The sequence below is a fragment of the Ruditapes philippinarum genome, unplaced genomic scaffold (assembly GCF_026571515.1).
Source record: "Ruditapes philippinarum isolate M1 unplaced genomic scaffold, ASM2657151v2 ctg3180_1_1_1_1, whole genome shotgun sequence".
NCBI lineage: Eukaryota > Metazoa > Mollusca > Bivalvia > Venerida > Veneridae > Ruditapes > Ruditapes philippinarum.
The window spans coordinates 46,019-72,598 of NW_026865826.1; the positions used below are offsets into that span (position 1 = coordinate 46,019).

General features: G+C 33.5%; 2 protein-coding genes across 4 annotated transcripts; both read right to left on the reverse strand.

Moving 5' to 3' along the window:
- Positions 1–618: 618 nt before the first annotated feature.
- On the reverse strand, positions 619–20,093 carry LOC132730437 (kelch-like ECH-associated protein 1). 3 transcript variants are annotated; one of them, XM_060716361.1, is made up of 9 exons: positions 19,984–20,093; positions 18,078–18,173; positions 14,183–14,307; positions 12,106–13,180; positions 7,748–7,893; positions 6,870–6,972; positions 2,350–2,544; positions 1,655–1,783; positions 619–761 (listed from the first exon to the last, which is right to left on the reverse strand). In XM_060716361.1, exons 1-9 carry the CDS (start codon positions 20,051–20,053, stop codon positions 667–669), a joined length of 2,034 nt encoding a protein of 677 aa, XP_060572344.1. In that variant the 5' UTR covers positions 20,054–20,093; the 3' UTR covers positions 619–666. The 3 variants fall into 3 exon arrangements, with proteins under 3 accessions (XP_060572344.1, XP_060572343.1, XP_060572345.1); XM_060716360.1 differs by having other exon boundaries at positions 18,078–18,176; XM_060716362.1 differs by lacking the exon at positions 18,078–18,173.
- A 3,487-nt stretch (positions 20,094–23,580) lies between these two features.
- On the reverse strand, positions 23,581–26,304 carry LOC132730453 (uncharacterized). The gene is made up of 3 exons (XM_060716379.1): positions 26,098–26,304; positions 25,144–25,206; positions 23,581–24,081 (listed from the first exon to the last, which is right to left on the reverse strand). Exons 1-3 carry the CDS (start codon positions 26,203–26,205, stop codon positions 23,611–23,613), a joined length of 642 nt encoding a protein of 213 aa, XP_060572362.1. The 5' UTR covers positions 26,206–26,304; the 3' UTR covers positions 23,581–23,610.
- Positions 26,305–26,580: the final 276 nt, after the last annotated feature.

Below are 26,580 nucleotides of genomic sequence, written 5' to 3' on the forward strand. Positions count from 1 at the left end.
CAAACTTTTGGCCCTGTCAAAACAAATTTCCTTGACTGAACTGGAAATGTCCAAGTGAAATACATAAAGGATATAGAACGAGTGTAGGTTTAATACTAATTTTATTAAACAAATTGAAAATTTGTTTGTTTGTTTGTTTCATTTTACGCCTTTTTCAACAGTATTTCAGTCATATAGGCGGGTAGTTTCCTAACCATCGTTCCTGGAGAGTTACACCAGTACTAGACTACCTTCCTCCGCGCTAAAAAATCATATTATGCAAGCCTCTGGCTAGCATTGTATTGTTTATTCAACAAGTTCAAAAAATTCTGTATTGAATCTACACAAATATGATATTCTATTTACCCCCTATTAAAAATAAGAACAAAATACAGGTTTCATTGACGCGCCTATAGTGTAACACTAACATTAGCGTGCTTTATTGCTAGCTATGTTTATAAGTAACGCAAATGACGCAACATAAAATGTTATAACACTAGTGTAATATCATTTTTGTTAAACAGCTTTATTACACTCCTTCGCTGTAGTTTATGTGATAAAATTTAATCACTATCATTAAGTCTATGCACAAAACTCAACAACTTATTTCCTCAAATTTTTAATCACCTTATTTGAGGTTTAGATAGCGTCAAAAATTTTTTAAAATCATTCTTGTAAATATAATACTCACATATCTCTGTATCTATCTTTAATTTCATCATTTTCATCTTCCATACTACCAGTGTCAGTCAACTTGATTGTTACAGCACCACAACTTGCATCTATAATACAAGAACTTTCTTAATGCTAGCAGAAAACATGGTTTCCGTTGGCAACCAGTACAGAACGAGCCAATCTCTACAGTTTTAACCAAGCTGATCTCTAAAGTTTTGTATGATAAACAATAAATAGAGCAAGTGAGACAAAAGGAGGAGAGAACAACAGTCAAACATCAGGATGGTTTCTAGACTTGTTTATTCAAGGATCTACCAGTTTTCGGTCTTTCATAAGGATCAAGCATTAAATGGCCATCTGTAATTGGTTGAATAATTGTATTAACACCTTCAATCAGTTTTGTCAGAAATCAAAAGATAAATTGATCATGGCCAAACATTTTAAAAGTCCTAAGATATCTTCCAGGTATCCAGGTTTTTCCATCTGGAATATTCTATCTGAAATATGTCTGAGTACTTGAGTACTGAATTTGGTACGGTACCCATATCCTTCCTTACATAAAAGTAAGTGATTTATGTCTAGTTGAATCATTTTTACTCGTTCACTTTTACAACATTCCTACAATCTTTGATTTTCATTAAAAATTTTTGCATGCACACTGTTTTGGTTTAAACATATTTATTAAAGCTCGATTGTGAAACAAGTTCTTGCAACTTATATTAATCACTTTCGAGTCCACTTCCTGGAACCAACCAGTACTGGTGTCGTATGAAGGAGCATGGTCATGACTCAATTAGGGCTTGAACCCCTTGATCCCTGAGTTGAGAGGCAGACTAGGCAACCATTCAGCTTGTAATCAGGTAAATCATTTTCTCTGCAAATTGAAAAGCAAAAACTTTCTTACAGTAAAAGCCTAGTATGTGTATAATTTTTTTTGTTAGTGTTGGTTTCTTTTCTAATCCTTTGCATACCGTTTTAAAGTATGTCAATGATTTCTTACTTTTTAATGGTCTAGGCAGCTCTCCAAATATTTTCCACAAGTCCTGTGCATCAAGATATTCATGCATGTATTGTGTAAGTCGTCCTTGCGAGTCAACACCCCCTAGCACAACTATACGACCTTCTAACACTGAAAAATAGAAATTGTTCTGCTCTTTAATTCTTTCATATATTGAAAAGCTATCTTCACATGAGGGACTGTGTCAATTTATTTTGTCTTCTTCCACTAATTTTACAGTAATAAATGTATAACACAGTCCTAAAACTTGCCTCACATCAATTACATAAAGAGTTGATTACCTCAAATCAGGTAAATCATTTTCTGTGTTTATTGAAATACAAATATTTTCTCATAGTAAAAACCTAGTATAAAAATCCTAAATTTCAAGGAATTCAGTGTTGTTTTCTTTTCCAATCCTTTTGGTTTTGCCCCATGAGGAAATCTTTTAAAGTGATGAAAATAATTTTAACTAGAAAGAAATACATAATGTGTTAACAGCACAATAATCATATTGTGACAACAACACAATTGAGCCCTGTCACAACAAAACCAACATAGTGCGTTTGTGAGCAGCATGGATCCAGACCAGCTAGGCATCTGCGCAGTCTAATCAGGATCCATGCTGTTCGCTATCAGTTTCTTTACTTGAAATAGAGTTGGTAAGCAATTCAAACAAGAAAAAGATAAAATCATACCAGTCATCTGGAAGAAAGCAATACCATGTTTCATGGCAGAAAGTTTCGTCCACTGGTTTGTCTCTATGGAGTATTGTTCTACGGACACGAGGCACCTGAGATGACCGTCTGGGTTGGTGGCTTCTCTATTACCATTGTAGCCACCGGCTACATAGATGCTAGAGTTCATACATACCATACCGTGACCAGCACGAGCTGAAATTGATACTCATAGCATGTAAACAGTTAGAGTCTTCAGGATGTAAATTCATTCAACTTTCAAACTACTCAAAAACAAGAACTTTAATTAACATTAAGTAAATGATTGTCTTCTGATTTGGGCAAAACTTTTTCCATAAAATGTTGATTGCAGAGAAATTTAAACTTAACTTTGTTTAAATATAACATACTTAGCTGATACAATATGAATCCTTTAAAGTTATCTTGCGCAAACCAATCATTTTACAGAAAATTTGCTTTAAAAGGGGCATAACTGTATCATCAATAGAAAACTTGCTTAACAAGAGCTGTCGGTAGGACAGCACGCTCGACTATTCTAAGTGCTTGATAGTAAAAGAGCTTTGATAATGTTAAATTTTTTAAGATCACAAAAGGTCTAATTTATTTTTAATAAATTCATGTTATAGGCCTTAGAGAGAGTCTAATTATACAGTATTGGCTTGACTATTCGGAAGGTAATGTCACAAGGTTGCTTTATTGAGTATAATAATACTAATTACCTATGAATACATAAATTTGACAGAAAAGGTACAAAGGCTTCTAATTAAGATGTTTTATCAAGTAAATCACTGCTTTATTATTATGAATGCATAAAATTGTCCCAAAAAAAGGCACAAACCCTTCTGTAGTAATTGAGATAACAGCTTACAAGCAAAACTTTACCATGAATTTCTAAGTTGAAAAAGGGGAGAAAAATCAGCCTAAATGCAAGATAGAATTATGGATCTTTGTCAGTGACCTACAATTATGACCCTAAATGCATATGTGAAGTTTTAAATAAATATCTTTAATAGTTATTGAGATATGTAAAACTTGCATGTAAACATTAACCAAGAGACTTAGTAGAAAAGGGGATATGAATCAGCCTTAATGCAAGATAGAGTTATGGAACTTGGTCAGTGACATACAATTATGACCCTCCAATTATGACCCTAAGTGCATGTGTAAAGTTTCAAGTAAAAATCTTTGAAGACCTTTAACCTTTAACCAAAATTTCTAAGTTTCAAAGGGGCAAATAATTCTTCAAATTTTGCAGCAGTTATGCAATTTTGCAAACTGATGTACATTGTTACTATAAAAAAGTATTTTAAATTTCAATTGAATATCTCAAACAATAATTAAGATATTTGACTTTACAAAAAAACTTTAACCAAAATTTCTAAGTTCCAAAGGGGCATAATTCTGTCAATATTGTAGGCAGAGTTATCCAACTTGTCAATCTGATGTACCTTGTTACTATAAATAAGTATTGTAAGTTTCTATTTTCTGTGGCGGCCCGGGGAGACGAAAAAGGGGGTTACGGGTACTGTCTGGCTCTTTCTCCTGGCCTGACTTGCTTGAAAGCATGCAGGTTCATTGCATGTATTAGTTTTATGTATTATGGTGGGGTGCACTCCAGGGTTACGTTGGCACCCCCCTCCACCTCTACGTATGGAGGGGAGGCCCAGGGCAGGGCTACGTCCGGGACCCTCGTTGCTCAGGAGTCAGATGTAATCTTGGCAGCCCGCTAACACCTGTTCACTTAAGCGTGTTCAACTTTTGGGACTGACACCAGGTTGTAAACCTGGGTCACTGACTTGCCAGTGTAACAAGGCAGTAAGTAGTCTCCCCCGGGACTGGATAAAATTTATGGGTTTTGCCCGTCTGCAGCCAAAATTTCCGCCACAAGGTTATGAAGTACCTTAATAAAAGTATAATTGTCAAATTATCATGTTGTTTATCTGTTATTAGTTCTGGTCGCACACATAAGTGACTATGTGATGCCAAGTGTAAAATCAGTTATTGTAAACAGAGAGTTAATATTCAAGTTCTCTTCAGAAGAGAAATAAAGATTGTGATAGCAGGGTGTCCGTAGTATTATAAAGGATGTATGTGATTTAATAGGGATTATCCAGAATCTCGTATTCGATAATCCTTCTTAAAACACATCATCTAGCGGGTGGGTAGGTGCAGTTTAATCCGGTAAAGTAAAGTACGGAATTTAGACATACTAAGATACTCTTCAAAGGAGGTGAATCATTATCCGGGAACTTTCCGAAACAGAGTGTCCTTCAAAAACGCACCCCCCCGCCCTCCCCTTTATGAGAACAATTTCTGCCGCCTTTTCTTTCTCTTTCAGGGACTCTTTTTCTTAACAGTTTTACAGCAGCCAGCTTCCAGAGAACCTCCAACCTCATCTGGATATTGGTTTAGAATCTGGTTTCTGGAGTTTTGTGCCATCAGGATTTTTGTGTGCACTGAAACTGTTTGTACAAAGGATCTTGTTAACATACCTGTGTGCTCAGTACAGACTGGAGAACAATACATCCTAATAATTAATACTTTACAATAGTGATAATTTTTACAAACATATGGAAGGGATTTCTTCAACTCAATTTAGTCATACAAGTTCCAGTTCTAGTAAGGCTAGTTAACATTCAAGTTCAGAGTAAAAGTCAAATTACTCCTTGGAACTCAGGAAGTGAACTTCATCTTTACAGTGGTTACATTAACGCTCTTACATCTACGTGTTTCATAATGTTACCTTTAAAAAAAAAAAAAAAAAACAGACAGCAATATATGTCAAAAGTTATTAACAGTATAGGAATTTATTAGGACTACTATAAATAAATTTCTTGCAGTTTGTTTTGCAGTTAAATCACAGGCGCAGAGAAGGGTACAATTTTCGATCTGGGGGAGCGGCCCGGGGAGACGAAAAAGGGGGTTACGGGTACTGTCTGGCTCTTTCTCCTGGCCTGACTTGCTTGAAAAGCATGCAGGTTCATTGTATGTATTAGTTTTATGTATTATGGTGGGGTGCCACTCCAGGGTTACGTTGGCACCCCCTCCACCTCTACGTATGGAGGGGAGGCCCAGGGCAGGGCTACGTCCGGGACCCTCGTTGCTCAGGAGTCAGATGTAATCTTGGCAGCCCGCTAACAACTGTTCACTTAAGCGTGTTCAAACTTTTTTGGGACTGACACCAGTTGTTGTAAACCTGGGTCACTGACTTGCCAGTGTAACAAGGCAGTTAGTAGTCTCCCCCGGGACTGGATAAAATTTATGGGTTTTTGCCCGTCTGCAGCCAAAATTTCCGCCACAAGGGTTATGAAGTACCTTAATAAAAGTATAATTGTCAAATTATCATGTTGTTTATCTGTTATTAGTTCTGGTCGCACACATAAGTGACTATGTGATGCCAAGTGTAAAATCAGTTATTGTAAACAGAGAGTAATATTCAAGTTCTCTTCAGAAGAGAAATAAAGATTGTGATAGCAGGGTATCCGTAGTATTATAAAGGATGTATGTGATTTAAATAAGTATTGTAAGTTTCAATTGAATATCTCAAGCAATAATTGAGATATTTGACTTTACAAAAAACTTTAACCAAAATTTCTAAGTTAAAAAGGGGCATAATTCTGTCAATATTGTAGGCAGAGTTATCTTACTTGTCAATCTTGTGTACCTTGTCACTATAAATAAGTATTGTAAGTTTCAATTGAATATCTCAAGTAATTATTGAGATATTTGACTTTACAAAAAAACTTTAACCAAAATTTCTAAGTTAAAAAGGGGCATAATTCTGTCAATATTGTAGGCAGAGTTATCCAACTTGTCAATCTGATGTACCTTGTTACTATAAATAAGTATTGTAAGTTTCAATTGAATATCTCAAGTAATGATTGAGATATTTGACTTTACAAAAAACTTTAACCAACGCAGACGCCGACGCGACTACAATAGCTCTCCTATTCTTCGAATAGTCGAGCTAAAAAGGAGCATTGCTTTGTCAATAATAAGTTGATTGCAGTGTAAATGGAACTTAATCTGAGTTTTGATATAACATACTTACATGCCACATAAAAACAAAAACATTGAATTCCTTCAAGTTATTCTCTAGATATCAATTGTTTAATTGAAATAATGGGCCATTTCTTTTATTTTCTATTGTTTAATAGAGAGCCATAGGCACTTAATTCTATTTTTAAGTAATGAACTCTACTGTTTTGTTTACAGTTATGCCGCCTATCTATTTTCAGTAGTGCAGATGGACAGTTGGATAGAAATCTGGCCAATATGGAATAAAGTACCATTGCTTTTGTTATTTTCTTTTCTTTAGCCTTAATAGAGGGCAAATGGCCCTTTACTCTATTGTTATGGAATGAACTCTATTGTTCTCTTTTGTTCTGTTTACAGTTAGATGGACCCCTATCCCTATTCAATTGTGTGGACAGACAACACAATACTATAATATGTCCCGAAGTTTCTTCAGGCTTATAAAAACCAAAGAAAAGATTAACTTGACAGAACACAAAGCTTACCACAATTCATATCATTTTTCTTGTTCCAGTTATTTCGCTGAGGATCATAACACCACATGCTCTTCTTTGCATCCCTGAATTCAGCTCCTCCACTTACATATATCTACAATATATACATACATATGTGTAAACATTAAAACATATATGACATTTGAAAGGTCTTCACAATTGCCAAATATTAAATGAAATTTGCAATCATATAATTATAGCAATATCATATATTATCAATTTACAGATTATAAGATACAAAGCAAAGAAACACTTAATTTTACACATTTGAAGCAAGTGGAAGAATTTATAAATAGTAATTCTACAAATTATGCTAACTGAAATATATTATATACATATATCATTTTCCACCTCTATCACTAAGAGTCAATGTAAAGCTGCATTCATAATCTGAAATAACTTACTTTTTCCCAATATCAAAAAATTATTCCCAAAAAAAGTGCTACAAAAATTTAGTTGTTTCAACTCCTGGGAAAATTGAACTGTTATGTTTCTTAAGTGACAGGTTACACGATCATAAACATGAATAAAACTTCTAAGTCAGATTTGACATGTTTGAGGAAGGTATTTTTTAAAAATCTTTTTAAAATTTCTCATATTTCCCCAGACATTAATTTTTAGTGGTGGTGGGGTGGGGTCTCATTAGTTTGAAATATCAAAATTAATTAGACCCCAATGCACCAAAAATTTTATTGACTGAATTACAATGCACATAAATTTTGTCAAGTTTCAATTATTTTCATCCAGCCAGCTTATGGCTATGTTTTAAATATATTTTTTAGGTTATTCCAACTCAATTAACTTTTTTGTTAATATGATAGGTTTAAGAAAATCTCCAATAAGACTTTTGTTTGGAACTGATAACTCACTTTCCCATTACAAGAAACTGCTGCATGATCGAATATTTTTCTAGGCAGAGGCTTTACATAACTCCATTCTTCATTTTCACAGTCAAGTTTTTCTACAGATTTTAAAGTTTGACGATCATCTTTTCCACCAATTGCATAAATATATCCTGAAACCAGTCAAAGATATAAATATAGATATACTTTATAACAAACTTTGATGGTCTAAAAAAAGGAATGAATACCCAACATAAAGTTGTCATGTCTTTGACATCAAAACAGATTTAACTTCATATAAAATTTCTACATGATATAGTGTTGGAGCAGAACCTCAAACGCTTGAAGAAATCATGATCATAAAGTTGAAAAATATTGCTTTTTTTTGCCAATTCTTAATTTTTTTATTCATTATTGTATATAAATCATAGTGAAAAGATGAATTTGATGTTTTTAAATGCATTTCATGGGGTGGATAGGGGTGAATTCAGCTTTTAATAATTTAAGCCCCTTGTCCTGTATATACTGGAATACAGCATTAAGTACACTGATAAAGTATGGTGCTAAAACACATTTTTTAGTCTCACTCGATATTTTTTCAGTTTTAAAGAAAATGATGTACAAACAAGATTTAGTGTATTGATGCATTTCATGCCCTACATAACAGCAGCTAAAACAAGATATGTTTGTAAAACATGTATGCCCCCTATCAGCAGCCAATTAGTCATGTGATAAGGTTATTATGCATGACTTTCTGACCCAGTTGATCAAACAATTTAATAAGGGTTATAAAGTATCTACTGGTCATTGACCTTGACCTTTGACCCCTTGACCCCAAAATCAATAGGGGTCATCTGCTGGTCACGACCAATCATCATACAAAGTTTGAAGTTCCTAGGCCTAGGCGTTTTTAGTAAAAATTGATCAGAAACTGTTTTTTACCTACAAGGTCAATGTGACCTTGACCTTTGACCCCTTGAACCCCCAAAATCAATAGGGGTCATCTGCTGGTCATGACCAATCACCATGCCCCAAGTTTGAAGTTCTTAGGCCTAAGGGTTCTCTTATTATTGATCGGAAACCATTTTAACATACAGGGTCAATGTGACCTTGACCTTTGACCCCAAAATCAATAGGGGTCATCTGCTGGTCATGACCAATCACCATGCCCCAAGTTTTGAAGTTTCTAGGCCGAAGCGTTCTTTAGTTATTGATCAGAAACCGTTTTTTACTTACCAAGGTCATTGTGACCTTGACCTTTGACCCCTTGATCCCAAAATCAATAGGAGTAATCTGCTGGTCATGACAAATCACCATACCAAGTTTGAAGTTCCTAGGCCTAAGCCTTCTTGAGTTATTGATTCAGAAACCGGTTTTTACTTAAAAAGGTCAATGTGACCTTGACCTTTTGACCCCTTCACCTAAAAACTCAATAGGGGGTCATTCTGCTGGGTCATGACCAATCATCACCACAAAGTTTGAAGTTCCTAGGCCTAAGCGTTTTTAGTTAATTGATCGGAAACCGTTTTTTACCTACAAGGTCAATGCGACCTTGACCTTTGACCCCTTGACCCCCAAAATCAATAGGTCATCTTGCTGTCATGACCAATCACCATACCAAGTTTGAAGTTCCTAGGCATAAGGGTTTTAAGTTATTGATCGGAAAGCATTTTTACCTACAAGGTCAATGTGACCTTGCCCTTTAACCCCTTAACCCCAAAATCAGTAGGGGGTCATCTGCTGGTCATGACCAATCACCATACCAAGTTTTGAAGTTCCTAGGCCTAAGGGTTCTTTAGTTATTGATCGGAAACTGTTTTTACCTAAGAGGTCAATGTGGACCTTGACCTTTGACCCCTAGACCCCAAAATCAATAGGGGTCATCTACTGATCATGCGGACAATCACCATCTCAAGTTTTGAAAAAGTCCCTAGGCCTAAGGGTTCTTTCATTATTGATCGGAAACCGTTTTTACCTACAAGGTCAATGTGACCCTTGACCTTTGACCCCTTAACGCCAAAATCAATAGGGGTCATCTGATTGGTCATAACTAATCACCCATACCAAGTTTGAAAGTTCCTAGGCCTAAGGGTTCTTTTGTTATTTGATCAGAAAACCATTTTTTAATTAAAAGGGTCAATGTGACCTTGAAACCTTTGACCCCTTGACCCCCAAAATCTATAAGGGTCATCTACTGATCCATGACCAATCACCATACCAAGTTCGAAGTTCCTAGGCCTTAAGGTTCTTTAGTTATTGATCGGAAACCGTTTTTACCTACAGGTCAATGTGACCTTGACCTTTGACCCCTTGACCCCAAAATCAATAGGGTTCATCTACTGATCATGACCAATCACCCATACCAAGTTTGAAGTTCCTAGGCCTAAGGTTCTTTTGTTATTGATCACAAAACCGTTTTTTTAATTAAAAGGTCAATGTGACCTTGAAACCTTTGACCCCCTTGACCCCAAAATCTATACGGGTCATCTACTGATCATGACCAATCACCATTACCAAGTTTGAAGTTCCTAGGCCTTAAAAAAAAAAAAAAAAAAAGGTTCTTTAGTTATTGATCGGAAACCGTTTTTACCTACAAGGTCAATGTGACCTTGACCTTTGACCCCTTGACCCCAAAATCAAATAGGGTCATCTACTGATCATGACCAATCACCATACCAAGTTTGAAGTTCCTAGGCCTAAGGGTTCTTTTGTTATTGATCACAAAACCGTTTTAATTAAAAGGTCAATGTGACCTTGACCTTTGACCCCTTGACCCCAAAATCTATACGGGTTCATCTACTGATCATGAACCAATCACCATACCAAGTTTGAAGTTCCTAGGCCTTAAGGTTCTTTAGTTATTGATCGGAAACCGTTTTTTTACCCTTACCTAAAGGTCAATGTGACCTTGACCTTTGACCCCCTTGACCCAAAATCAATAGGGGTCATCTACTGATCATGACCAATCACCATACCAAGTTTGAAGTTCCTACGCCTTAAGGTTCTTTAGTTTATTGATCGGAAATCGTTTTTTGCTTTTTTAAGGTCAATGTGACCTTGACCTTTGACCCCTTGACCCCAAAATCAATAGGGGTCATCAACTGGTCATGACCAATCACCATACCAAGTTTGAAAGTTCCTAGGCCTTAAGGTTCTTTTAGTTATTGATCGGAAACCGTTTTTTGCTTTCAAGGTCAATGTGACCTTGACCTTTGACCCCTTGACCCCAAAATCAAATAGGGTCATCTACTGGTCATGACCAATCACCATACCAAGTTTGAAGTTCCTAGCGGCCTTAAGGTTCTTTAGTTATTGATCGGAAACCGTTTTTGCTTTCAAGGTCAATGTGGACCTTGACCTTTGACCCCTTGACCCCAAAATCAATAGGGGTCATCTATTGGTCATGACCAATCACCATACCAAGTTTGAAGTTCCTAGGCCTTAAGGTTCTTTAGTTATTGATCGGAAACCGTTTTTTGCTTTCAAGGTCAATGTGACCTTGACCTTTGACCCCTTGACCCAAAATCAATAGGGGTCATCTACTGGTCATGACCAATCACCATACCAAGTTTGAAGTTCCTAGGCCTAAGGGTTCTTTAGTTATCACTCGGAAACCATTTGGTCTACGGACCGACGGACCGACAAGTGCAAAGCAATATACCCCCTTTTTTTCAAAATGGGGGCATAATTACTGGATTATGTTTATACTATGCAGCTTAACACTATAAAAATCTTACGCTGGCTGCCAGTACAGACTGGAATATCTAGCTCAAGGTTAACTTTTTACGCAGTACCGAGGCTCTGCCGAGTTTCCGCTAAACAGTTACCCGAGAGCTAGATACTGCTGTCTGTACAGACAGTCGGTGTTTTGATTCTTTTCCTTGCATATTACATATCAATTATTTTCAGAAATGAAATTACGACAACTGATATTTTCATTACCCACATTTTTTTTATAGTAGCATATGAACTTACAGCTTCATTCATAATGGTGTCATAATGATGTCATCCTAAGACGCAATTCATTCATAAAAGGCGGGCAGCAATGACGTTATTTAAAGCACGCAACTTGTCTTACATGGGGGATGTTGTAAGACAGGTTTTTTAGCACCGGTGTAAACGGTAAATAATCCCGTCTGATATGCAAGAATAGAAAGTATATTGCCAGCTCAGCCTGCACATCTTTGCAATATGATCACTTTATATACTGCTGCCTGCCTAATTTTAATTTAAAAACCCTTTTTATAAATAATGGACAAATCTAGATTTAGTACTTCGCAAATGGATTAAACAAAATTTAGCAAGTTAAGAGTCTCATCATTACATCATCATGATGTAATGTCTGCAGAAAGTTTATCTACATTTAGAAAACCTTAATCACTTACCATCTAGATACACAGCCGCATGCCTTGCTCTTTCATGCTGAAGACTGGGCATGTCACATATATCAAACTGACCCTGGGCAGTGAACATCATAACGTCTTTGATACACATCTTACTAACATTATTCCCCGACACATGATATTCATAGCCTCCTACCATCACACCACATCCGTTGACCTCGACAAACTGTTGATGTGACCGACGAGATGAAAACGTCCCTACATTTCCTAATGGAAACCAAGCTTTCAGATCCGGATGAAAATAATTATTCATGTTAGATCCATAGCGTTCATCTGAAGGCTGATTTAATATTTCATGGAATGTGTCGTAGTCTTCATGAGTTTCCATTACCCCACCCACCTGAATTAATGTTTGACGCACAGATCTAACTTTAGTTCTAAATGTAGTATTATCAAAGTAACGTTTTGAATCATTATTTAAATATTGCTCAGAAAATTCTAATATATCCCTACACTTTTGATTATTTTTAAATAATTCTTGAGTTGATGCAAAGTGTATCAGAGGTGACCTGTCATGAGTAATTCTAACTTTCTCAAACACTCTGTGTGCATCTTTTTCCCTGTTTTTTGCATCATAATCATACCAGCGTAAACAATGATGAAACAGCATCGATTCCGATGTCGTAACAAGTGCATCGTCTGATAAATAATCAGCTAATGAGTCTGCGTCTATTTTTAGAAATGACTCGGATTCAACAAACTTGAGGAAATTTTTTAATAAATAGGCCCTGTAGTATTCTCGTAGAGAAGGCACATTGAACATGTCTCCCATTTTCAAAAGCTCTTCTGCATTTTCAAAAGTCATGTTTTCTTTCAAGAAGTTCACACATAGATCTATAGCTGCGGAAATTTGTAGAAAAGTTGCCCCTGATATAACATGTTGTATATTGTCTAAAGTCAGCTCCAGTTTGCCCGTGTATGCATATTCAATCAATGGCCCAATGCCGAGATTTGTCATTCCTTTCAGATTGGTGCATTCTTCACGCGTCTCTACCATATCGTGTGACAGCATGGCACGGAAATAATCGCTAGAACTCGCCAACACAAGTCGATGCACCTAAATATTTATAATCAATAAATTAATTTAAAAATATTGCTCAAATGTTAGATGGCTGATACATATATGTAATAACATGTGCATTATTCATGCCTGAAAAGTTTTTATACAGAATGTATCATAGCTTGATTGTGTAGGAAGCTATAAGCATATAGACACACTTAAATCTATTCCAGGAACCAACCAGAACTTAGCAATGTGTGTGAAGTTTCAAGGAAATAATAGCCAACACTTCACAAGGTTTAAGCACACATGACCAGCAATCCTAAGATTACTAATGTGATGTGTTAACCATTCAGCTATGCTGCCTCAAAAACAACTTTTGTGATTTCTTCACACATATTTTTTTTTTTATCAAACATGGATAAAAAAATTCAAAATTTTGCCAGCATACCTGTTTATAGTTTTGGAACTTACATATAACTTTTACTGTATAGAAAGGCTATAAATATCCCTTATAAAATATATTCTATACTTTTACATTAAATCTACTGGTTCATTTATTGATTATAGATGAAAATAGTACTTCATTAACCCAGACAAAGCTCTTTACAATTCTATACAATCAGTAAAGTAATTGCTATTACAAACAATCTCTTATAAAAAGTAAACCAATTTAACTCTTACCACACTAAATGTCCTAAACAGACTGAACATACCATTATTATTTTTAGGGAAATTATCAACATAAGTACTGACTGAATAACAAACAATCTTGGCTGATTCAGGTTTGCACTGGTCAAATGGGTATATTTTGCTGCCACCAGCAGGCTTAATATCTAAATATGTAATGCTTATAACAGTAAAAACATTAACTTTCAAAATATAAACATAATTCCTGATAAACCCTACCTTGTCAGTTTTTGGTTTTTTTTTTCACCACTTCCAAACATTTTCTCACCATAAACTGCAGCGGAAACCCTGCCTTGTGTATATATCACATTAACGATTTGGAAAGTATGATGATACAATTATTTAACCTTTTTAAGGCATATATTTTACCTGGTAGAGTTTGCCTTCCACCTTGATGCTAAAATCACAGAACTGTTCTTCCTGATAGAACTTGTACATCTGCTGTAGAACCATGTCACTGAATTGTGGCGTAGCATACTTCTGATTGTGTACAGCTGAAAGTGACAAAAGTTATAATCTCACTTAGCAATTATTCTGAATCTCAGGGGAAAGAATGGTTGGACTTTAAAGTTTTTTATTACTGAATTTCACATTGTTTGGCTAGAAATAAGATAAACAGTCTTTTTATTATGTACATGGGATCAGCAAGTGTGAAAAGTTAAATTTAATGCAAAAGAAAAAAATTGATATATACTTAAAATCTTACTAAATAAAGTTTCAAAGACAAAACTGGGGCTTATAGTGCAACCCTAATGTCAACCACTGTTTCACTGAGATATCATAGGCTTCATATATACAGTTTTACTGTATTATTGAATATCTTTCTATCTGACACTCCTGTACCTCAGCCATTCATTCAAAATTTCCTTATAATTTAGCAGGATGATATAGGGTGTCTATTCAATCTATCATTTGGGGCAGGGGCTACACATCAAAGTTGTGTCATACTAATCTGTAGGTTGCTATATCAGAGTATTTTACCCCAGAATTTCTTTAAACGGACAATTCCAAATATCTTTGCATACAGAAGGACTAGTCAAAATCAGTGAGTCAAGGGTCAGGAAAAGGTATGATTGTGGTTTGAAATACAGTGTAAAAAGTTTATCAAATACACTACTTTTTGTACATTATTTTTGTTTTATTCAGATCTGATTTAATTTTACTGCCAGAAAAAAATTAAATGTAAAAGTTACTGTTCAAGTGCTATACAATAAATAAAACTGTTAACTTATTTTTACATTGTTAATAATATATTAACATATAATTATTGTTTATTAAAGTGGTAGACAATAAACCAAACAGACTTTCACACAGTGTTATAACATTTATTCACAATTAATATGAAACTTGATACTGAGTAGATCTTTTGCTTTTCATTATTGTAATAAGAATGTATGATATGTTGTATTTAAGTTAACTCGTACCAAGCTAAATTTGTAAAATGAACTTGTCCTCATTTGAAATTTGGAACTGTCCATTGTTAATGTAGGGGATTTTAATATACAGCATGTTAAAAATTAATTAAACAACCAGCAGTACGTTGTGTATAAAGCCTGGTCACACTGTATCCCATACTGGCATGTCACTATCACTGATTATAAAAACATGATTTAATATTCCATTACATATTTGAAATATTTTAATGGTACGTTTCATTCTGTGGCTATAATCTAAAGTATACATGTAATTTCGTTTTTGCATAAAGTCATTGTAGAAAGCTATGCTATTACCCTTTATAATTTGCCCATTTTTGCAAGTGATTTGTCTTGCTTTGAAAATGGAGCAGTCTAACTGAATCAAAATGTAGCTTTTAGAATAAGAGTATTGCCCCAAATCTTACAACTGAACCTTGTCATGAAAATATTCCAAGTTTACTGTTGATACCTTTAAAAATATTTGAACAATGGGCTACATTTTTAACGATAACAACAACGCAGCAGCTATCATAATAACTTGACTTTTTCTTTGAAACAGACAAGCTAAAAATCATTAACTAATTTCTGTGCCATTTAAGGTTGTCTTACTATAATGCTTTCCAAAACAGTTTTAACATTGGCCAATATCGTAGCAAATAAGTTATTTCCAGAACGTTATTTTTTTTTTAAATATTGGGCATTAAATTATTTACAATTACTCATCCTTTATCGCTATGTACTAAATTCCAGTTATAAACATTTAAAAAATATTGAATACAGAAGACTGTAAAAAATAACGTTCCGGAAATGACCGATTTATTACGATATTGGCCAATGTAAGAATTTTTTTTGGCGGGAAAGCATTACAATGAGACTACCTTAATTACTACTTTGTTATCTTATTTCAGAAATATAATAGTGCTGAATACACAGTCAAAAGAACAAACAAAGTAGCAAAGACCAACATATGTTACAAGTTTCTCAATAATAATGTTTTATGAAACTGAAGAGGTGTTTTCAGACAAAGTTACAGTAAAATTTATCGAATTCCAACAAGGAAGTGTATAGAAAATATCCTGTAATTTTAACTCAGTTGATGGACAGATGAAGTCCCAGTTACATAATTATACATATGAATAGGTGAAAGGTGAAGAGGGAAATAGGTTAGGGTTGAGATATAACATAACAATATTTACAATTACATCAAAACAGAGTTTTAACTCTGCTGTTACAAGCTAAAACATTTGTAACTTTTACACAAAACTTTAAATTTGCAATTTCTTCAAAGAAATAATAATATCACCTCGGATCAAATAGTGTACAAGATTTATGAACAGTAATTTTAAAGATTCCTATAACACAGTCCTTACTGACCGATAAATTCCATAACTTTTAGTCTGACAAAAGCAACTTAACGAGCAACTCCAATTAACTCAAACTCAACTTGAGGAGTATGCTGTTTAGAAATTAGAGGCAAACAGAAAATTTTTGTTTGTTTGTTTTATAAGGTATCACATCACACCAACACAATTTAGGACATACGCTCCGAAACAGGAAAGAGGGCTTTGGCTATCCTGGTTATTACAAACTTAAAGTAACACCAAGGGTCAAAACCACCTCACCTGCTGGCGATAAGAGATGCATAAAATCCAGTAATTCGAACCCATTTAGACCCCTCTTATGATCACATATTCATAAATAGTGGCTACAATTCTGATGCCTCAACCCTTAAAGGCAGCCTTTCAGCCACAATGGAGCATACAGAAAATAAATTTAACAAAAATCATGAATAACAAAACAATTTTAAAACATAACAACAAAATATCACAAAGTTAAAGTAAAGCAATCATAAAAATTCTGCACATTTCTTACCTTCTATTTCTTACAAAGATAAAACAGGTATAAACAATATTTAATCACATAACATGCTTATTTTTATTGCAATATAATCATAAGCTTTCTTTGACAAGTCATTATAAATGGACAGTTCCAAAAATGGAAGCTGGACAAGTCCATTTAAGAAACACAGCAGGTTAAGGGCTAATACTTGACTTATATTAGAAGCTATTATTCTTTATATCTGACCTTCATTTTTTATGTTAATTTTATAGGTGTGTTTCATATGTGTTATGGTTTTTCAGTAATTAATCATAATAAAAATAATTCCCAATATACTATGTACAATGTATGTACATGTAAAAAGGTAAAGGTCTTGTTTATTATAGTGTCACCCCTACTGAAAGCCTGCGAGGTACTGTTGCATCGGCAAAGTTTATCTTGAAAATTGAGGCAATAATACAGGACGAGTAGCAAAGCATGCAGGACAAGCCACTCGTCCTGCAGGACAAGTGGCTCTGAAAAGAATTTTCGATCCCTGTATTGTACTGTTGTATATATACATGTAACATACATACACGAAATACATAAGGAACAATACTGAACAAGTTAAATCAAAGCAGTTTAAACCAAAACAGCCATTCAGTAATTTTTGTTTACATGTACATCATTCACAAACCATACTATCATTTTAAACATTGAATCATTTTTATTTTTAATAAATCTTAACATCCATATATGAACATACATTACTGTGCTTGAAAGACTAGCAGATTAAAAACAAAGATTTAGAATATACATGTAAAACTAAAAAACATACAATGAATTGTATTTTATCTTTTATACTGTTTTCATACTTAATAACAGTGCATGTATATTATCCTTCCCCTTGCAAGGGCCATTCTTATTACCTTATTTATTATTAATTTACTATTATATAAGTTATATATATACTGCTCAAATTACATTGTGCTAATTGGCTAACAATGCCTGCAACTATAACAACTCCTCACCTTTCTCAACAGCATCAAGTTTAAGGAGTAACTCTTGTTGCCTCAGCTCTATCCTTTCTAGCACAGATTCTCGAGACAGAGAACTCCTTCCTCCTCCTCCTAAAGTTATAATAATACCTAGTCAACCAATACCAGTTGCCCAAACAGCAACATTCAAACTGAAATCATTTTTTCGTCAAAATGGAGGACAAATTATTATCTTAATTCATAGCTATATTATCTAGACAGCAATGTACTGGCATAAATTATTTAAACTCCCAAAGCCAAGAATCAAATTCATTGAATTTGTGTAGTTTCAAATTCAACTTAAGTCAAGTTAGCATGTTCTATGACATTTTCATTCAATGACTTTATTTGCAGCAGGAAATTTCGAATTTCTTCTCTATTCAAATACGAACAAAAAACTATTTAATCAGTACAACTGTTTGCATTTTCTAATCTTTTGTGAATCAACATCAATCACTTTCTATTTCAACTTTATGGATTTTTAATTATCTCATTTTCCCTTTCACCTGTCATTATTCCAAAGAAAACAATATATGAAGCAAGGAAGGTACATGTATTATGTGGATTTTTTAAGTTTTCAAGGTGGCATGGATTAAGAAATAATGCAACATGCACACAAAGGGTGAACTATAACATCTACTCACATACATGTGATAGGTAATACATGTAGTACTGGGGTGGAAAAATCAAATGTCTGTATTGCCCAGGTTGTCCCAAAGCTTATACGGATAAGGGAAACTTTTCCAGAATTTACATTATAAATATCATACAGACAAGTAAAAAACATAGATAACAGTGATAGGCAACTTCCTATCTTACATGCTTGTTAAACTTTAAAGTTGAAGCAAGTAAAACTTATTTACCAGATATCAAAATCAGTAAAATAATACATTTTCTGAAATTTTATGCATTTGTCTATGGCAGGTAAAAACATTTACAGTTCCCATTTAAATAAATGATACATCAATTTTTAAAAAGAGAACTACTTACTAATTTTTGTTACAAAACTATTCATATGATGAAAAAAACTGGTTCAGTGGGTATGTTCTGATATGTTTTACTAAGTGAAAATCAAAGAATGGTACTAATATTTTAACTTGCAGCAATAGATAAAAAGATAAAACCTCAAAAAAGTGTATAATATAGAAGGATCAAATGCACATTCATTTAGTTTTATTTGCTACAAAATGCCTATTTTTTTCACTTTTTGATAGGCATGAGTAGGCTACATAGGAGCTGCTTATCTCTGTTATCTACATCTCTGGTAAAAACATGTTCCAGATAAAACAGACAAAAAAGTTAGAATCAGATTTCACCGGCCCTTACTGTAATATTGCTTTGACTAGGCATTGTAAGGCCTTGTCTAATTTCTTCTGCTATTTCTGCATTTCTGGCCACCAAAGGGGGATAACCCGCTGTTAAACTGATTGGTACATTTGTTTTATTACATGTACATGTAGATCTTAATCTTAAAACAACCTTTTCCACAAATATATAATAGAATCTACTAATGTCAAATGAAATACAAAAATCTGCATTTCCAGCTTCCTATCACAAAGCTCAAGCCACTTAGTTTTGTGCCCTTGTATTAAAATGCATTGTCCGAAATGATCAAATGAAATTTTTTCCCTTTATATAAAATACTGTTATACTGCTCATGACATTAAACACAAATTGTGAGCTATAATTACATAGCTTCTGGTAAAACTGTTGCGAAAGAAACGTCAAATTACTTATGTCACACTGCTGACGTCGGCAATTTCGAGAAAGAATCTGGAAAAAATCACCTTTCTACTTCATATCCGAAAACTATGATATTTCGAGTGTTTAGACGAATTATCTTTCAATCCGTATACATGTGTATAACGGGTTAACAATAACAAAATACACTGATACTTACCAACGAGATTTCTTCCAGTTGCCATTCTTTTAAATGCATGTGGGGGCATTAAGATTAATATTTCGTGCATTCACATCTTTCCAGACTGTAGGCAAGACACCAATAAAAAACTAATTTCCCCACTTCCCATTATCTTTGGATAAAAACCCCCTAATTTGTAACGTTGAGGCCGCCAGAAAATGATTGAAATATTTTTAAATTTAAACTAATTTAAATTTAATACCCAGTAAAGTTAGGAAAATATGTTATAATGTAAAAAATGCATTTAAAATTTTTACGGTTTTTTTTTTAAAAATAAAATTCATTTTTACTTGTTTTGTTTTTTAATTTTTAAAATTCCCCCTTTTTTTATTTCTTTAATTTTTATTAGGGTAGTTATTCATTTTTAAAACTTTATTTTGTATTTTTTATGTATTGTATTGCAAAGAAAAAAAATTTTATTTATTGCCTTATTTTTTATTTTTGGGTACTATACCTACTGTACGGAAAAATGCTTCATATAAATAATAGTTAAATTTAAAAACAAATTTCCTTTAAAAAATAAAACGTCAGTGTATTTGCATGTGTATTTGTATTAAACCTTGACGTATGTGGAAATCCATAAATATTGAGATTGACGCACGTGGTAAATTACTGCTTTCGCTGCTAGAAAAATGTCAGATCAACCAGCAAAGGCTTCTTAACCAAACCAAGTAGGTAATTTTCAATAAATATTGTTGATTCCATTGCTTTCCGAGGGATCATTCCGAGGTATACCATTCCGAGGTATCACTCTGAGGGATCATTCCGAGGTATCATTCATTCCGAGGGATCATTCCGAGGTATCACTCTGAGGGATCATTCCGAGGTATCACTCTGAGGGATCATTCCGAGGTATCACTCCTCTTCCGGATTTTGATTTTTAACATCAACAGGCGTCAAGTGCCGAGTGGCAGCAGTAAAAAGTTTCCCTTTACTTCATTTCAGTGTTGTTATCTTTTTCTCGTCTTTCGTAATAAATGATTCAAGCGCGGTAGTGTTGAAAAATGAATATCGCGGGGGCATGAAACATGTTGCACTTTTACAGTATCTCTCATGAACAAGCTCAATCAAACCGAGTCTGAAATTTTTATTCAATATTGTTTTTATGGCTTCAGAGTGACCACCATGCTTCTAGATTTACCTTTTTCCGGGACACATGTTTTTATTATGTCTCAGTTTAAATACAGGGTAGAAGAGAAATGGAATAGCATTTATGACAAGAATGTCTGAAAAAAGGATTGATACATAAATAGTATGAAATGCATGACGAGAAGATTATACATACAAATTTGTGTATTATATAGTGAATGTTTTTGGTAATAATTATAGCAGTCGTAAGTAAGGACTATTTGAAACGTAATTTAGGTCTTACTTCCAATCATAAGACTGATACAAGACTAGAAAATTAAGCAACCCACAAATACATAAAGGCAGACTAAAAATATTTCGCGTCAGTTTGCTAATATAAATAAGGTACTACTCGAGATGATAAAAGTACATATATGTTAAATACATGTACGATGGACCATTTATTGTGGCTAGTTGGTTTTGTTCTTAGTCTGCGTGCGCAGTTTGGACACTATAATGATATTTAACTAGATTGCAAATTCAATACCTTTTATGAAGCTTTTCTGCATTGAAAATGTTTTTTTTGTATCTTTATACAGTATGTATACATACATTATTCATTTTGTGAAATGCAAAATTACGTATGTATCAAACAAATTTAAGGTGCTAATTCAACACATTAATACACTTGGTTAAGTCATTATGTATATGCGCACATCAATTATTCAGTCAATTGTACACTTAATTAACAACAGTTCTTATAGCAATCTGATTTTAAATGTGGTAATCTTCTGAACTAAAACCTATTGTGTGCATAATTTTAAATAATCATTTTTGCCTTTTCAATTATTGTGCGGTTTAAATAATTAAATTTGGGCTGTATTGTATCAAAGAACATGCTTTTGCAAATTACAAATCAGGCTTTTCATGAAAAATCTACAAATACATGTATGTACCTCATGGTTGATATGTTGCTTTTCGCAAAACACGAACTTTCTAGTATCAATAACAAAAATGATCTCTTGTGTGTTGTGATCGCAGGTTCGTACACCCAATCACTGCAATCTAGATTATATTAATAAGCCCGAAGACCTTCGATTTATTATTAATAGACCTATGCCCCTTTTAAAGCATTTGTAAGTAATTATTTCCAATGGTTTCCGCAGAATAACTTAACTTTTGAAGGAATTTATTATTTTCTGTTTGTATATGGCATGCAAGTATGTAGTATAAAACACAAGTTTTTTTGTTTAATTTTCATTGCAACGAACTCATTATTGGAAGAGTTGTGGCTCTTTTTTGAGCAAATTTTCTGTGAAATTATTGGTTTAAATTTCTTTATATTTGGCATGCAAGTATGCAATATCAAAACACACATTGATTTAATTTATTTCTTTTGATCAAACTGAAATCAAGTCATAATGTTCAATTATCTTCTATACCTATATGTTAACTTGTTACCTAGAAAAAAGACTGTATATCTTCTTTTACATTTGATGGAAAGTCAATACCTGAGCCATTTACAGCAATAAATCTACAATCTTACTTTATGTATCATAAAGGCTTGCAAAGAATAGTAAACCTAAGTTTTGTTTAAAGTCCCATCGGCATCATTAAAGACCATATGGGGACCATCTTGCTCCAATCCGAGTCTACAATATTTCAAATTCTGGCATATCAGGCGAATTTACTTGTTTATATCCATACAGTAATTCTTAAATAAAACAATGACAATCATTCATAGTTTTCCTGTTATTTGATTTTCTATCTCTTTTATTGATGTTGTTGTTATTGGCAGTACGTTTTGTTTATCAATATGATAATATATGAACCATAAATGTATAGTAAAAATAATAAACCAAATATACATGTACGTTTCAAACTGTGAAAAGGGTTGTTTTTTTATTTTGTTTTGTTGTTGTTGTTGTTTTAAAATATATAACTAATTTTAAATCTGCTCGAGCAAGTAAATGCTTTAGAACATGTGAATGTGATTTCATTGTCAAAGATTTCTTTGTTTGTTAGCTTGCTTGATTGCTCTATTGGTTGGCTGGTTGTTACGTTGATTTTAATACATTTTCGGTCATATCACTGCGTTAGACCCACCACCTAACCGGCTTTCCTGGATAACCCACCAGTAATTACCAACTTCTCGGCAAGTGACCGACTACTTATCCCAAATAATATCTGAATCAGCAATGGAAGACAACTGACTAATAGACACAAAATCCGAGATCTATTGTCACGGTGAAATTTCGCCTCACTTCTTTGTTCTTTTATCCAACAGGAAATTTTGTTAAGAACCATAATGCATATATTGACTGGTTTCGATATAAGAATTGTGTTGTGTTTTAGTATTGAATACACATTTTAGGTAAACACTCAAAAATAATAATTTGTATGATTGCAGTCTTTGATATTTATTGAATTTAATTTGCAACATGTAAATATTCAGAAATAAATTACAATTTTGAAAATGACTGGTTCATAGATAAAATATCTCCAATAAAAACTGTCGATCATGTCTACCCATCAGGTCTATCCAAACAAGCATCTGGCCGTTTGAACTGTTTGTCGAGTGATTCTAGCGAAGTTGTTGAACAAACTTCGTAACATGTCCGTTTTCCTGTTTGTTTCAGAGGCCAAACTCTGAATGGAATCAGTTTGCGTCTTGATTTCGTTTGTGGTATGGCCGATAGAGTCGATTCTTTCTGCAATATGACCAAAGGAAGAGCCGACTGATTCCATGTTCTGTTTAATCTGGTTTGTCGTACCCTTCACATTATCTGTATTATCATTGACTGACTGTGCAATTTGCAGGATAGAATCAATGTTGCCATTCATTTGATTTACACTGCTTTGTATTAAGCTGGATTTGGTGTTTGTGTCTGCAAAGGTACTGCCCAGATTATTTACTTTCTCTAAAGTAGCCCGTTTGTTGATGCCTGACGCATCACCTGCAATTGTATTTGCTATGTCTGAAATGGCGGCAACTTGCTGTGCAATCGTCTGAAAAGTTAAGAAAGTGCCATCAAGAAACATTGAGCTTTAACGTAAATTTCTATTGTTCCACTAATAAAAGTTACATTTATCTAAATATCTTCAACTCAGTTAATCAGTATTTGATTAATCAAGGATTTTCAATTTCGTTTTTTTTTGACGATTCGTGTGTTCAAATCGCGCAATACATTATGCAGTCTATCGTGAAGATGTTAATAGACTTCCAATTTGATTTCAAATACACACATTTAGCCAATTACTCGAAATTTCCAAGAGAAATATGAAACATGATGTAAACGAAATGTAGATATGTCTGCTTATCTTTAAAGAGTGTTATCTTCTGGACATTTTAAACTTTCTCGTCTTACAATTGATTCGTAGTTTTTCCGTACTTATCGTAGCACGTGTTACATTCCAAAGTTAATATAATATCAATAAATCATTTCTTATATGTTCTAATTATACCAGTTATGCAGATAGTTGCATTATATTTATGTGCATCCGTTTATAGTTTAGCAATGACCTTGTGGACTGTGTATGGGAAAATTCATTAGCAAAATCATGATTGATTGAAAACGGGAAAATTATTATTTTTTTTAAATCATCTACACAAAATGATGATATATAGGATTTAAGAACACATTTGATACAACACTCTTTCAAAAGTCCAAATAATAAAAAGCATGCCTAAAATATGTTTTAATATTTTACTTTAAAACATTGAACAAGTGATATAAAAGGATCATTTTTCTCTTCTTTTTTAATATTTATCTTTAAATACATCGAGCTCAGTAAAATAGATTTCAAAAATAAACCTTTGGTAAAATATCTTTTTTTTAACTTTTTATTATATGCATAACGTTTCGCAATATATGTGACCAATTTTGACAATTTTCATCACGGAGATTTTACCTCTTTACTAAGGTAAGAAAGAAACATTTCTGCATATTTTGTCGAGTTTTACAGATGAACTTAAAGAATAGAATGTGTCACGATAACATTTTACATAATTTTGAGAACAACTCTAAAACTCATTAAATTCACAATGCGATATTAGATATGTATACTGACTTGCTGGATCCCATTCACGATGTTTATAAGATGATCCTGGTTATGTCGGGCAGCAGCTAGTAACTACAAGAATTCAAAACATTTGAAATATAAAATTACAACGGTACTTTAAAGACGTAGAAGAACATCTACCGAAATAACGCATAGTACTTAAAGTGTAAAAACCTGCCTGATAGAAAGCTTATATCAATCAGTAATAGGCGAATATTGTTGAAATAGTAATGAATAATATAAAACTATTTTAATCAAGCCATTTTATTTTTATCATTTTACAAATTTTAAAGCATTTATTTCCAGTCTATTTATGAAGCACCATTTACCTTTATTATATCTACCTGTATTTGCGCATGACTAGTATTTATAAAATAGACAAGTGCAAAGTTTATGGTTTCGATATCACATTTTTTTTTGTATAATCGTTTTAATGATTAGTTCACAACACTAAGGGCCTCATACAATTATAACGACTAATCAGTCAGTGTCACTATATTGCTATGAGGTCCGAAGTCCTGTGTGCGTTTCTTATATTATACAGTAATTTGCTGAAAAAAATGACAACAGTTCAATGTGGAAGGAAATTATATTGTGTATATAACAAAATTGTAAGTAAAATATACTGAAATTTGTTGGTATTGCGCGTTTTGTCAAATATTCCTCGCGACTACACGCCGGTCAGACAAAAACGTAATGTTCAGTGCCCGTTCAAGCGGTCACTATACGTTTTTGCCAGACTGCTGACGTCATTGTGAATATAATATTATCTAAAGGCTCGCAAACCCTTTGTTACATAAAGAAGGAACACGTATAGTTATATAAGATATAACATTTACAATAAAGAACCTTCTGGAAAACAAAATGTTGCAGTTTAATGTTATGCAGTGACTATAATGTTACATATAAAAGAGTAAAATTAGAATAGCAAATAATTGTTGCCTTCAAAAGTGATACACTTACCATTGTGAAGTCCAACATAGGAGGTGGTGGTGGTGGCGGTGTTGGAGCAGTACTTCCGTAAACATTCTTAAACAGGAAAAGAAACAAGCAAATTTGTCCGATTATCATGGCTATTTCTGCTATAGAAGTAATTCAACCTTTAAGATTTCAGTAAGTAATATTTAACTTAAATAGAAGTTTAGCCTTATTAAAATGAATGTACCATAGGGTTTGAATATCAATTAGTCCTGTAAGTTTTTCGCAAACAAATGAAGCGAAATGGTATTAAAGAGTGGTAAAACATTATCTTGATTTTGTATCGCAATTTGCATGTCACAACTGATTATATTATGTAAAGTATAATACATTCGTCCACTTACAAGAGCTACAATGCATTATGTATGATTGCAGAGACTTTTTTCATTTAACTTAACGTATCATATATGCTTCATCGACATATGCTTTTATTAGGAAAAAAAACAATTTGGTTTAAACATATTTTTA